General features: G+C 34.4%; 1 protein-coding gene across 3 annotated transcripts in view; it reads left to right on the plus strand.

The window, feature by feature from the left end:
• The window catches only part of LOC106058867 (protocadherin Fat 4-like), a 111,504-nt gene that overhangs the window by 68,373 nt on the left and 28,645 nt on the right, over positions 1–14,486 (plus strand). For all 3 annotated transcript variants that reach the window (XM_056018693.1, XM_056018692.1, XM_056018694.1), the window contains exons 30-37: positions 2,482–2,615; positions 3,313–3,423; positions 4,275–4,403; positions 5,248–5,424; positions 7,017–7,254; positions 8,699–8,983; positions 11,030–11,247; positions 12,975–13,145. In XM_056018693.1, the coding sequence (XP_055874668.1) occupies positions 2,482–2,615; positions 3,313–3,423; positions 4,275–4,403; positions 5,248–5,424; positions 7,017–7,254; positions 8,699–8,983; positions 11,030–11,247; positions 12,975–13,145 (1,463 nt within the window). The remainder of the gene's footprint in view (positions 1–2,481; positions 2,616–3,312; positions 3,424–4,274; positions 4,404–5,247; positions 5,425–7,016; positions 7,255–8,698; positions 8,984–11,029; positions 11,248–12,974; positions 13,146–14,486) is intronic.

The raw sequence follows: 14,486 nt of genomic DNA on the forward strand, positions 1-14,486 counted from the left end.
AATCTCTATCAATCTTTCTATACACAGATTTTCACATTCTATTTTTTTAAAAGTTTTTTGTACAAATCAATGAATAAAATATTTGTTTGTTTTTTTTTGTTTTTACAAATCATGAATGTTGAAATGTTTTGATACCAGTGACTTTGAAATACAAGGCTCTTTTTTATAGAATTTTTAAACAGAATAAATAAATAAATATTCTAAAGATCAAAAAGTTTATTTTGCTTTCTTTCTTCTTGTAAACATTTTGTCAACAGTAAACATTCCATCAACTGTAAACATTTAGCCAACTGAAAACATTCCATCAACTGTAAACATTTAGTCAACTGTGAACTTCTTCAATTAGTAAAATGCAACTTTTCAATACATTATATAATTAATGTCAAATATTATTATAAGATTATTATATTATTATTATTTTATATTACTATCATTGACCGATAATTATTAATAAGGCACCATTGACTTTATCATTAATATAAACACATCATTTAATTGATTTCATATATATGAATATTTTAATCTTGATTATAAAAATATCACTATCACTAAATGTTGACCTCCCTCAGTCATAGAACGACTGGTTTATCTTGTAGAACAATTTTTCATGTGACCTGTCCACATATAACGCAGGTTAGGGTGGCATTCGCTTTGGCGGTAGAGGAGCCCGCCATTTTTGTTTGGCACATTTTTCTTCCACTTCTAAGGCCCATGTTTTCTCACTGTCCATAGCTTTCTTGGTCACCATGTCTCTCTTCATATAGTGCGGTCTAGGGCTATGTCTTCCCAGTAGTCAACATTAATGTCCACTGTTTTTGGTCCTGTTTGATATCGCTATCTATAACTTTATCATTATCATAAATGCATTATTAACTTATTAATTATGAGGAATCTATAACTTCTTTAAAGTCATCACCAACGTTTTCATTATTAGAAATACATCATTAACTTGATAAAGGTTATTATCGTAATTACTAATTTTATCATTATAAATGCATCATAAACTTAATCAATTCTATAAAGATATTATTAACCTAATCCTTATTTTATACATAATTTATCTTTATAAACAGGTCGTAAACTTTATTAATACTATAAAGACATTATTAAGCTAATCTAACTTCATCTTTATAAATGCATCATTAACTAGTGCACTGCCATACAGAGTGTTGGTTATGTTGGGCTGTAGTGGTAGTAGGGCCTGCCTAAGGTGGATTAGAAAGAGGCCTTCAAAGAGGATATGGTTTACAGTTTCATAAGGGTAGGCACAGTGTCTACAAAAGGATGGGATCTATTTTTTTAAGATAATAATTTAGCAGAGGGGTGTTACCTGCTCTTAATTGGAAGATTGTAGCTTGCTCTTTTGTGGGGGAGGAAGTTAATACCGTCCAGTTTGTTAGGCGTGGTCATTTCTTTGTACATGGCTCTGCCTGTGTTTCCTGATGCCCATTGGTTGAGCCACTCCTCTTTGTGATTGTTGACTAACATTGACATTAGGGTGAGGTTCCTTCAAAAAGAAGATATTCACACCCTATCTTTGTGTATGTGAATTAAACTTAGAAACACTACCAATCATAAGCTGATTTAGGCAGCCTGTCCATGCTCTTAGGCATTGTATTAATTCATATAAGCTCTAGTATCAATAGGATCCATGCTTTTATTGAGCCAATGTAGAAGCTGTACATGTCCTGCTATATTACATGAGTTAAACTGATTTCTTTAATAGTTATAAGAAATATGTATATCGCCCTTCACCTATCCTGCACATGATCTGTTGACCATTTTCATCCAATCCTCTTTGTCTTTTGCCTTGACTTTTCAATGACAGGCCTCTCCATTCTTTGATGTTGTCTTCCCATCGCTTTCGCTGCCTCTTCTTCTTTTCCTGGTACTGTTTCCCTGCAAAAAAAGGTCTATAGTTTATATTTTTGGACACTGGTCAGCAGATCATCATGAGGCCTGATGGCCGTATATACCTACAAAAATATTGTAAAAGAATTCATTTGAGACCTTTGAGTCTGCAGCAAATAGATATATTACTAATGTTTCTGTGGCGGCATGATTGTAAAGGAGGATATCATGGGGCTAGCTCAGTGATGACCCACTTTTACTCTACTGAATATACTTGGAACTGGATGAACCAGGGACACTACAGAATCCCAAATTAAAACCTTTACTGATATTATAGATATAGAAGTCCAGCATGTCACCACTTGTCCTAATTCCCTAGACATTGTTACTAGTTGATAGTTTACAACTATTTCATTTTAATATTTATATTCATTTGAATTACACAAGAAAGAAAAGAATTAGTTTTTCACACAAGCTTGAATTCAAAATGTATTTGAACATATCGATTGGATAGACAAAGCTTGTTATAATTTCATTATTTCTGTCATAATAGTGGTTGCCTTTTTTTTACTTTTTTTAACTACTTATTCTTCTAATGATTTAAAGGTGTGAATGTTCTATTATTGGCAGGACCTGCTGGCATTGGTTCATCTCTAACACTGGAAGCTGTTGATAAGGATGATGCTAGCAATGCAGAAATTCTGTATTACATTCTCTCGGGAAATGAAGGGAAATACTTTGACATAATGAAAAGTGAAAATAAGGTAAAAACCCAACTTTTTAGAGATCACTTCTGCATATTCTGCTTTTAAACAAGATAAAAACCCAACTTTGTATAGAGATCACTTCTGCTTATTCAGTTTTGAAACAAAATAAAACCCAACTTTGTATAGAGATCACTTTTGTTTATTCTGTTCTAAAAAATGGTAAAAACCCAACTTTGTAATAAGATTACTTCTGCATATTCTGATTTGAATCGCTTTTAACTGTAATTGTAAGAGTTTACATTTGCATTATTTGTCCATGCATAAATATTCCTTTCAGTATTCTCAAGGTGATTAATCATCATTTGTTTTATGATTATTATACACGTTATAGAAGGATGATATAAAGTCTAACTTATAATAGTAATAATAATCTTTATTGTCCGTATGGAAATTTGTCTTACAATATGTGCATTACACCAAACAAAAAACATTATAACTATAAGAAACCAAAGTGTACATTCACACCAGATGCACTCATAATTTACATGTGACAAAGTTTATACCAGATTGTTCTTATTTAATGATTTGATTGCCAGGGGAACAAAAGAGTGTTTGTGTCTGTTTGTCTTTGCCATCAGTGTCTTGTATCTCTTTTGTGATGGTAAAATCACAAAATCCTGACACAAAGGGAGATTCTGTATTTTTTTTTATTATTATTATTTATTAAGTTGTTATTTGACTTTGACCTATTCAGGGTTTGCTACGAACTGTGAAAGTCTTTGATAGGGAAGAGTTAATAAGACAAGGAGTGGCTTCTCTAAGTGTACTTGTCAAAGCAGCCAATTTGGACAATAATTGGAACTATGTATGTATAATCATTTTTGTTTCACTTGACTATATTTTGTACCAATCATCTCTCCAGTAAAAACTACTTTCTCTATCACTACCTTCTTAATTTAAAAAAAAATAAAAAGTTTAAGTTGATTTCAGTTCTTTGAATGATATTCTTTTTACAAAGCTTATATCAACTCACTCTGTCTGTCTGACTGTCTATCTGTTTGCTTGTCTGTCTGTCTGGTAAAAAGTATGTACACGATATTTCTCCACACCGTTCTCGAAACAAGTTGAAACTTCACACAATTATTCATTGGCATAGACAAGACATGAGTCAATAGTAAAAAAAAAGTAATAAATTAGACAATTAATTACTGGTAATTAATTATTTTGTTTGATAGCAACAAGGGAAACTAATACTTCAGTATTCACAGATAAAGTTAAATTTGTCAGGTTTAGTCCTTTAAATAATTGTAAACACTATATCTTCCTCACATATTCCCTGGTCAACTTGATTTTTTAAACTAATATTTATTGTAACTAACAAAACATGAATCAATAAACAAAAATACTCAATTAGTCAATTAATTATTGGTAATTAATCATTTTGTTTGATATCAAATAAGAGAAATAACTTGTACATTATTGATATATATAAGGTTTTAAGGGCAGAGTTCTTCCCCTTTAGATAAGCCTTTTTTAAAAATATCTTGCTTGTTTCTGATTTAATGTTACAACATGCAGTTCAAAGAAATATTCTAAACTCACTAATTTTTGTGACTTGAGTTTTGAACTATGAAAGTACTTTGTATAAAAGGATAATCTTGAGTTGATGTTGAGTTTAGTTTCTAGATTCTGTGTATGTATTATGTTTCTTTACAGTTGAGTTCTAGTACCTGTACAGTGTTAGTGACTGTCTTAGATGTCAATGATAACTCTCCAGTGTTCAATGCCAACTCTTATACTGGCAAAGTCCTGGAGTCTGTTACTTTCAACACACTCATTCCATTAGTGAGTAGCTACTTTGACATTGATGATAGTTATGCTAGCTAGATAGTTTGATAATTGGGGTTTGCTTAAATTAGAAAAAAAAATGAATGAATCAGTACAGTATAGATCTTCAACATGATTGACTTGAAACAATTTGTAGTAAGTAATAACCTTCTATGTCATAGAAGCATCTGAAATTACAGGACCAACTATGAAGTTCTATATATTACAAACATGTACTCATTGAAGGATTAGGGTACTTTATAGTACGCAAATCTATTTATCACCAAATAAATCATCCTTAGAAGAAAATTCACTCTACATAGGGAAAAACAAATAAAACTAGAAATACCAGCTTGCATGATTCTTGATTAACTCTAATTGTAAATTTTTTAAACAAAAGTTCAATGTTGAATTGGGATCAAAAGAGAATTGTATTCATTAGATAAAAGCTAGCAGATGTAGCCAGATGATAAAAGCTAGCAGATGTAGCCATAAGGTATATATATTTATAGCTTTTTATATAGCACTACTTTCATGCTTATAGCATGCTCAGAGTGCTTTGGTCCAATCTCATTTGTGGACCAGTGGGGGGGGAGGGGTATCTAGGAGTTGGTATTCCGTGGCGCTCAGTAAACACAACTCTGCCCGAGTCGGGTGTTGAACCTCCCCTTCTAGGTAGCCAAGACAAGCCAAGTTCAAGCGCACTTGACCTCTTGACCATCAGCTAGCAGATGTAGCCATAATGTAAAACAAGCTAGCAGATGAAGCCATAAGGTAATAGCTGGCAGATGTAGCCTTTAGGTAAATGTTTGTATGAGATTACTTACAAGATTTGCAATAATAGATCATGTTTACCTTGTAGACACCTTCACTGACTGTTACTGATGCAGATAGTGGTACTAATGGCAAAGAAGGCATTGTGTTCACATTAAAACCAAGTCAAGACTCATCAAACTTCAGGGTTGATAGAACTACTGGGCTGATATATTTCAATGGAACACATTTAGACAGAGAGACAAAAGACTTGTACATCCTGGAGGTCAGTTTCTCTTCCTAATGATAACAAATAGTGGAGTGGAACCTCCCACAATCTAGTATTAAATAACAGTTCTGGAATCAAATAAATTTGTACAGAAAGTAAGGACTAGATAATAATAATAATAATAAGGCTTGTCTTCGAGTCCGAAGATTAGTGAGGAATGCAGGACTAGATATGAAATGTTTTAATAACTTAAGCATAGGAAATGTAAGGGCTAGGGCAGCAAATAACTTAAGTTTAGGTTATGTAAGGCATAGGGCAGCAAATAACTGAAGTTTATGTAATGTAAGGGCATAGGGCAGCTAATAACTTAAGTTTAGGTAATGTAAGGGCATAGGGCAGCAAATAACTTAATGGGAGACTCTGATGGTTTTTCAAATTTGAGTTATTGACATATTTAAATTCTGCATAAAAAAATTGTAATAGTAAACATTTTACCATTTTGTATTTAAATGCTTAGAAACATTTATATTTAATAAATTAGTCAGTAAATTCTTGACATCTCCAAAAAAACGGGGTTCTTTGATATTTTGTTTTTAGGTTAGGCATACATCACTTCCCTCAACAATACTGAAAGGGAAACTAGATTAGACCAATCGTATCGCTTCATTCTTACTGTAGCTGTTAGGCTTAGTGACAGCTTAGTCAAGCGCTATGGTACAGTTATAGATAGATAGATTTAAAAGCATTAGGACAACCAACTTGAGAAAAAAAGCAATATTTTCATCTAAGCCCCTCCCTGTCCCAAGAAGTAAATAGATCGCAGGTCTGACTGATTTGAACAAACTGGTCAGTGTAAGGCTAGTCGAGATTACGTGTAGTCAGTCATGACAAGACAACCAAGCGATAGTGTTTGTTGTGTGTTGAGTGGTCAATGCGAGAAGATACACACTGCCGTGGTTAGTCAAGCATGTAAATCTCCTTTAACACGCATTTTTTTCTTTGCTTACAAGATCTAGATCTAACTGCTTAGACGAAGATTTATTTCTTTTACGAGAATGTAAACGTTACTGTATGGTTTTCCATTATACAATTAAGTCAATAGATTAAATTAATAGGCATGTGTGACGTCACATAGAAACCCGGTGAAAGTCTGACCGTTTTGGATGCGCAGGAAAATTACGTCAGAAAAATATCAATTACTAAGTTATTATTGCAAATAAAAACAAAATAATAATATATTCATTATCTGTAAATCAAAACACATATTATATCAAAAATTGTCAAAACCATCGGAGTTTCCCTTTAAGTATAGGTAATGAAAGGGCATAGGGCAGCGTATAAAAGAGTTTAGGTAATGTAAGGGCATAGGGCAGCATATAACAGAGTTTAGGTAATGTAAGGGCCAATGTTATCTTAGACTTCACAAAATTTAAACTATCAAATTGTCAGTCAGCATTCCACCACTTGACCTCTGACCTACTCTATCTTTCAGTCTTTCTGCACCATTCTTTTTTTTTATCCCTTCACTCAGTCTATCATTTATCCATCACTCCAATATTTTCATTCATTCCTTTTTCCTCTAATATCACAAAGTAGTTCAAATCACTTCACACTGTCCTCACTAAACAATGTCAATCTTATGGGAACAGATAGTTGCGACAGATGAGTTGGGTCAAGGTCTCAATGCCACAGCCAGTCTGAACATAACCGTGTTAGATGTGAACGATGAGATTCCAGAGTTCAACCAGACAGCGTACAGTCTAAGTGTCGTAGAGAAGTCTGCGGTGGACACCGTCGTTGGTCAAGTCTTTGCTAGAGATAAAGACAGTGGGACTACAGTTTACTTTGTCAAGAGTTCCTTCCCTTTTGTAATTACCCCCCTTGATGGTAAGTCAGGGTTTATGGGAAAATTAAAATAGCAAAAGTAATTAGTACAGAGATTCATTTTATTTTTTTTTCAACATGCTGTAGACCAGTGGTTCCCAAACTTTTTTGTCTCGTAGACCCTTTGCCATGTTTTCTGGTTTTTGGTAGACTCCCTGTTTAACTTGCAAATTTTTTTCAAATTCATCAACATTTTCTTAAAACTAATTTCTGTCTGTAGTGAGTTGAAAAAGGCAATTGTCATGTTTGATAAGGAAGGAATAAACAATTTTAAATAATCAACGCTATACAGCTTACATTTATTTTTGCTAAACATAAACATGTAGACAACATTAAGTTATTTAAATAATTCTTGAAATTAAATACGACAATTTTTTCATTTAAATAGGATAAATATTGAAAGGATCAACTCAGGTCTAAATTATATATTATTAGGAAGAGTTACATGAATGGGATGTGAAAATTAAAAGTCACGACCTGCTTAAATGAAATCTATTACAGTAGACCCCGTGGACATCTCATAGACCCCCAATTTATTTTTTCACTTTCGTAGACCCCTTGGAAGTCTTCGTAGACCCCTGGGGGTCTATATAGACCACTTTGGGAATCACTGCAGTGTAGACAAATACGAGACATCTAAAACTATTTTGGACCAATGAAAGGAGGGAGCATCTGGCAGAAGTTTTCAGTGCTGCCTTTAGGTGCTTGGCAAACATAACTGCTCGAGTCAGGATTTGAACTCATGCTCCCTTGTTACGTGGCCAAGCTGTACAAATGCAGTTTTGGCCTATCAGCCACACATAAGAATAACAGTTTAAAGTAAAAAAAAAAGTATTCTTAATAAAAAAAAACAACAATTGTCCTCATAGGAATTTTTTATCTTTAAATTATTTTTTTTTTTGGCTAATCAATTAAATCTGACTGTCCAAACATTTTTATTGAAATGAGTATTATTGTTCAACTAATCAGATGACATTTTAATACAATGAGGTAGTTCCGAATCTCTGAACTTCCTACTTTATAAAAAGTCACGCGGTCTTATACATGGCAATAATGGCAATATCTTCCTATGATAAGATGTAGATCTAGATTTAGTGCTAGCCTAGATCTAGTAGACCTACTAAATAATCATAAAAATTAGTAAATTATTGTAACATACTTTTTATTATTTAAAGATGTATAGATCTAGACTATTTTCATGTTTAAATTACAATGAAACCAATGAGGTCATTAAGTTAAACAACACACCCACGTGACTGAGAAGAGATCCGAAACTACCCCATTTCAGTGCTGTTGTATTATTGACAGTCATTTTAGAACAATTGCTCTGAAACCTTTTAAAAAAAAAACCTAGTAATGATGTGAAATTAATACTCTAAAAAACTTAACAGCTAACTATAATTATAGATGTAATTATCTTCTTTGATGAGACTTCTTTGTTTTCTAGGTAAAATTCTAGTGGCTGGCAACTTGGACAGAAAAGTGTTGAAAACATATTGGTTGAATGTGTCAGCCTGTGACGTCACTCTGCCCGAGAACGTGGGCTGTAACTTTGTGAATGTCACCATCACTGTCACAGACACTAATGACCACTGTCCAGTATGGAACACTAGCTCTTTATATTTGACTGTTACTGAACAAAGTCAGGCAACAACAGTTATTGGTCAGTTGTTGGCTACAGATGAGGATGAGGATAGTTATGGCAGAGTGACCTATTTTATCAATGACACAGGTAAACTTTCATGTCTGACACTGTTCTCTTTGGATTGACATCTTTTGGTTCTTCCTTCAGAATGGAAGACTAGTACAAGATTTGTACAAGATTAGTACATGATTAGTACAAGAATTGTACAAGAATAGTACACGACTAGTACAAGATTAGTACATGATTAGTACAAAAATAGTACATGATTAGTACATGATTAGTACTAGATTAGTCAAGTTTAGAGATTAGTAAAAGATTAGTACAAGATTAGCTATTAATACAAGATTTGTACATGATTAAAGATTAGTACAAGAATAGAGATTAGTACAAGATTAGAGATTACTACAAGATTAGAGATTACTACAAGATTAGAGATTACTACAAGATTAAAGATTAGTACAAGATTAGTTCACATCTTAACCCAAACCTCACACAGGCTGTTGGGGGATGGCGGCTTTGTAAACCTGGGAACATTAAGGTGTCAGTCCATTGTACATATTGCACAACTGGGGCACCAGGCATCCACTGTTATTTTTTATATTTGAGTTTAACTGTAAAATTCATTTGGTTAGTTATAATATGCCTGCATTTATTAGTAGCTGTTTAATTGTTTTCCTATTGTTTTAGTTTTAGCGTAGGACGTAATCATCTTCTTTTTTGAAGTAACGTCTGTATTATATAAGATAAGATAAGATAAGATAGTGAGGTGAAATTTCTAACATTTCTTTCCATGTGGTACAATGTTAGTGCCTATGTGATAGACCCATTTGTTTGATACTGTACCTGTTAAAAAGAAAGATGATAAAAGTCTCTTATAAGAGGCTGAGAAAAAAGAGATTCGTGCTATCTTGATTACTTATTTTGATTTCAAGTGTTGCATTGCACTTTTTTTTTCTTAAAGTCAAGTTTAAATCTTCTTCTTCATCGTTCTCATTGTTATGTTGGAGTGTTCATATGACTAGACCAATACATGAGATGAACTGCGCAGTGATTTCCAAATCAGGGAGCTCTCCATATAGTTTTCTTTCTCTTGGGGTGATTTGGGGCCAATGTCTTATACGGGTCTCTTGGTAAAGAGAGCAGTTTTGGAGAACGTGGTCGGCATTCTCTGGTGATACTCCACATGGGCAGATTTCACTGGTTCCAATTTTGAGCTTCCGGTACATGTGTTGTCGCATTCTGTTGTGTCCGGTCCTGAGTCGAAAGATTAGACTTTGGTCTTGTCGGGATAGCTTATATTAATCGTCATCTTTCTTGTGATTTGGATGGGAGCTCATTTATTTTTTTTATTTTATCTACAATTAATTTCTTCATTTCTTCTGGATAGAGTGCAGGGTTTATTTGTGAGCAAGTTTAAATGAAGTTGCAGAATTATGACATGAAGCTATGAAGTTAAAGATACTGTCCTTGCATGGAGGACTTTCTTTTTGTATTACGTTGCCGCAGCATCACAGACAACTTTTTATTTTTGCATCTTTTTACCTTTTCTAGTTCATCATTGCATAGCTCTCCATTTAATCGTCATTTAGGATGTCAACTGTCAGCCACTAAGTTGAGACCTTATCATCTAATATTTATAATTGAATGTAAGGTGTTTCTATATATATTTCTATATGTATGTATGTCTCGCCTAGAAATCAAAACTGTTTGACCAATCTTGATATCCTGGCATGAATGTTCCTTAGATCATGGCGGAGACAGTAGTGTATGTTTAATGTCCCCCCCCCCCAATCCAAGGGCCCTAAAATACAAAAAATTAAAATAAATTCATCTCAACTAACAAATGAAACTTTTAAACAAATCCTGTGAACCCATTTTCACAGTATTTTGTATTTGATATGAATATATATCGGCTAACTGGGTAAACCCATTTTCACATTCTACTTTTATTTTTGTGGCAAAATTTTAAAATTTGAAGGGAACATTTGCCATGTTTGACTTAGATCTAAATCCAATCCAGTATATCAGTAACACCCTATCTGCGGGTCATATCTGGCTAGTACTAAATAGTTGTGTCGTAAAGAAAGATTTCTCTCACTCCCTTCTGATGATTTTATTTGTCTCGTCCTGCAGCATCCCAGACCAGCTTCAACGTGAAGCCCAATGGTGAAGTTGTTCTGCTCCAAGCCTTAGAGAACAGTGGCGTTTTCAAGATTCCTGTGTATGCTCAAGATGGTGGTGGAAACCAAAGCTGTATCCAGAGAAATGTGCTGGAGATTCAAGTGACTGGGAAGAATCGCTTCAGTCCAGTTCTTTGTTTCAACGGTACTTGTGGCATGTCTACTGTTAATGTAAGTTCTTGGGTTCTTGTGATTTGATCCATGTTGATACAAGTTCTTTTGATTACTAAGTAATCTAAGTTACTGCCTGCTCGGGATGGCTGCCTGGTCGTGCGGTTTGCACGCTAGACTGTCGTTCAGATTTATCGATGGTCCCGGGTTCAAACCCTGCCCTCTCCCATCCCCCGTCGTCCTGCGGGATGTTTGGACTAGGAAGTAATTATCTTCAACTCTGAAGGAACATCTGAAACATGTAAAACATTTTACATTTTAAGTTGACATTGAGTGCCTGTCTCTGTTGGTGAAGTCATAAGAGTTTGCTACATAAATATAAAACTTGTCTTTGAGTCCAAAGATTAATGAGGAATTCAGTATTTCCCGTGCCAGCTGCGACCTACATTTTTTGCCACATCTAGTGCAGGCATAATTGTTGTCTGCCGATGGTCGATTTAAATTTTCTTTTCGCCATCTACATCTGTCTTCAGCAGCAAATTTTTTTTTGGTCTCAAATGTGTATCCCTCTGCCTCTGCGAGTGACCTCCAGCTGTCTTGTTCTGAAGCCGCATGGTTGCATACATTAATATACTGTTTGAGGATCTGTCACAGTCTCGGTTGACCTTGCTTGTTATATGTTCACCTCGGGTCATGAGGGTGAAAGACACGTAAATCCTATGAGATAGAAAGAGGAAGTAAGGATGACTAACTTGACTTTAAGTCAGTAGTATCTTTTGGGCAGTCGAGCACAGTAGCAACTTGGGACAGTACACGTATTTACTAGTAGTCATTTTATGTCCTTGGAGCTGGATACATATTATTGAAGTTTATTGCTACCCGCTGTGATGCAGATGTATTTTAGTAGTGAAGTATCTAAAGAATTTGTATATTTGATACCGCTGTTATGCAGACGTAACTATATTTCTATGCATTGGATCATTTTTGTAACTACTATGAAGTGCAGCATATTGTGTAATCAAATAAATGTTATGACTAGTCTGCTAAAATTTGGACTGTAGTCAATCTATACCATTTATGTTTGTTACGTGTTAAGTGTGACTCCAGGAAGCTTGAACCAAACACTCTACAGCATTCTTCAACATTGCACACATCGATAACAAACATATCACTTACAGGATTCAACAAATTAATCAAAATATCAGCTTTATTTAACACTCTCACAAGTAAACTCTGCACTCTATCCAGAAGAAATGAAGAAATTAATTGTAGATAAAATAAATGAGAAATGGACGAGCTCCCATCCAAATCACAAGAAAGATGATGCTTACTATAAGCTATCCCGACAAGACCAATGTCTAATCTTTCGACTCAGGACCGGACACAACAGAATGCGACAACACATGTTCCGGAAGCTCAAAATTGGAACCAGTGAAATCTGCCCATGTGGAGTATCACCAGAAAATGCCGACCACGTCCTCCAAAACTGCTCTCTCTACCAAGAGGCCCGTATAAGACACTGGCCCCAATTCACCCCAATAGAAAGAAAACTATATGGAGAGCTCCCTGATTTTGGAAACCACTGCGCAGTTCATCTCATGTATTGGTCTAGTCATATGAACACTCCAACATAACAATGAGAACGATGAAGAAAGAAGAAATTTAACACTGATTTTTTTTTGGGTGGGTCTGCTGTGCAGATTGTATTGACCCAAAACTTCAATGATTGGAAATTCTTTTATGTTTTTTATTGTCTAAATCTTTTTTTAATACTTTTTTTTTAATAGATTACTGTTCTGGACAATGCAAAAGCAGGCTCTGTGATTGGCTATTTGACATCATATGACAATGACACACTCTTCAATGGTGAAACACATTATCTCCTGTCAGACACTTCTTTTATTTCTATCAGTAATGGAGGATTTATTACGCTTCAAAAAGATATCGCCAAGAATGAGGTAAAACACAACTTTTCAATCTTAATAAAATTTCTTATTGATTTCTTTTTTACAATACCTCTATTCAAGTCACTCCTTCATGGAGGGCAGACGCTGATCTCAAATACTGCTTTTCCTTTATATCGCTGAGAAAATAATTAGTGCTCAAGGGCCATGGGGGAAAACTCTAATTTGACTATAATTTTTCAAAGTAAAAAATAAATAAATGTAAATTTGGTTAGAGACTAAATCTACGTCTAGATCTTATATCAGTTTTGAAAGAACTATCACCTTCTTGAAAGAAATTTCCAAATATGTGGCTTAATAAATTAATGTTCAGGAAAATTGTGCACATCGTCTTCTAAATGCTTCTCATTTATATATTAAAAAGTGTACTCTATCTATACATTTGAGGAACCAGGATTTTTTCTTAAGGGGAAAGGGGTGGGTTAAAAAAATGGTTTTAAATCTAACATTAATTAATTTTTAAGCGAAAAATAATTGTTCAATACCCCTTTACCTTTTATCTATCCCTTAGTCTGCTGGACCGTTGGAGCACCACGCAAGATTTATCATCCACCATCTTTCTCCATTCATTTCTGTCTTTAGCCTTCGTTAGAACCTCTTTCAATGGCAGGCCCGTCCATTCGCTGCCTGGTAGTGCGGTTTGCGTGCTGAAATGTTGTTCAGATTTATCGATGGTCCCGGGTTCAAACCCTGCCCGCTCCCATCCCCCGTCGTCCTGCGGGAGGTTTGGACTAGGAAGTAATTATCTTCAACTCTGAAGGAACATCCGAAACATGTAAAACATTTTACAAACAAACATTTTTTTATGTTCAATCAGTTACATAAAGGAGGAATGGTCTTTTTTAAAAAAAAAAAAAAAAAAGTAGTTTAAAGTTTTTCTTGTTTCGACTTAACTCGCTAAATGCATGTGTTTTGTTTGTCAAGTTGAGAACGCTCCTTCAGATTATTTCGTCTGAACCCAAGGAGCAGGAAATAATGGCGGACAGGTTTTAAACAACAGTCCAAAGTGCATGCCACTCCACCAGGCAGCCATTCTATGTATAATCCATTTAGTAGTTCTAGGTTGACAAATTATATAGGCTCTAAGTAGTTTGTGGTGTTAGCTAGACCTTATAAGATAAGATAAGATAAGATAATTTTCATTGATCCAATGTAATGGAAATTCAGTTTGACTACAATTGACAAGCTCAGCGAAACTACTGTACAAAAACAATATGGATTAAAAATGCGAACAACATTCACACACGAAAACACATACACTTTCACAACCAGCACTTTATGAATTTGACTACTATGTACTTCTCGATGATGACAGATGATCTTGTAACACTCTGA

This window comes from Biomphalaria glabrata, chromosome 2 (assembly GCF_947242115.1).
Source record: "Biomphalaria glabrata chromosome 2, xgBioGlab47.1, whole genome shotgun sequence".
NCBI classification, from domain to species: Eukaryota; Metazoa; Mollusca; class Gastropoda; family Planorbidae; genus Biomphalaria; species Biomphalaria glabrata.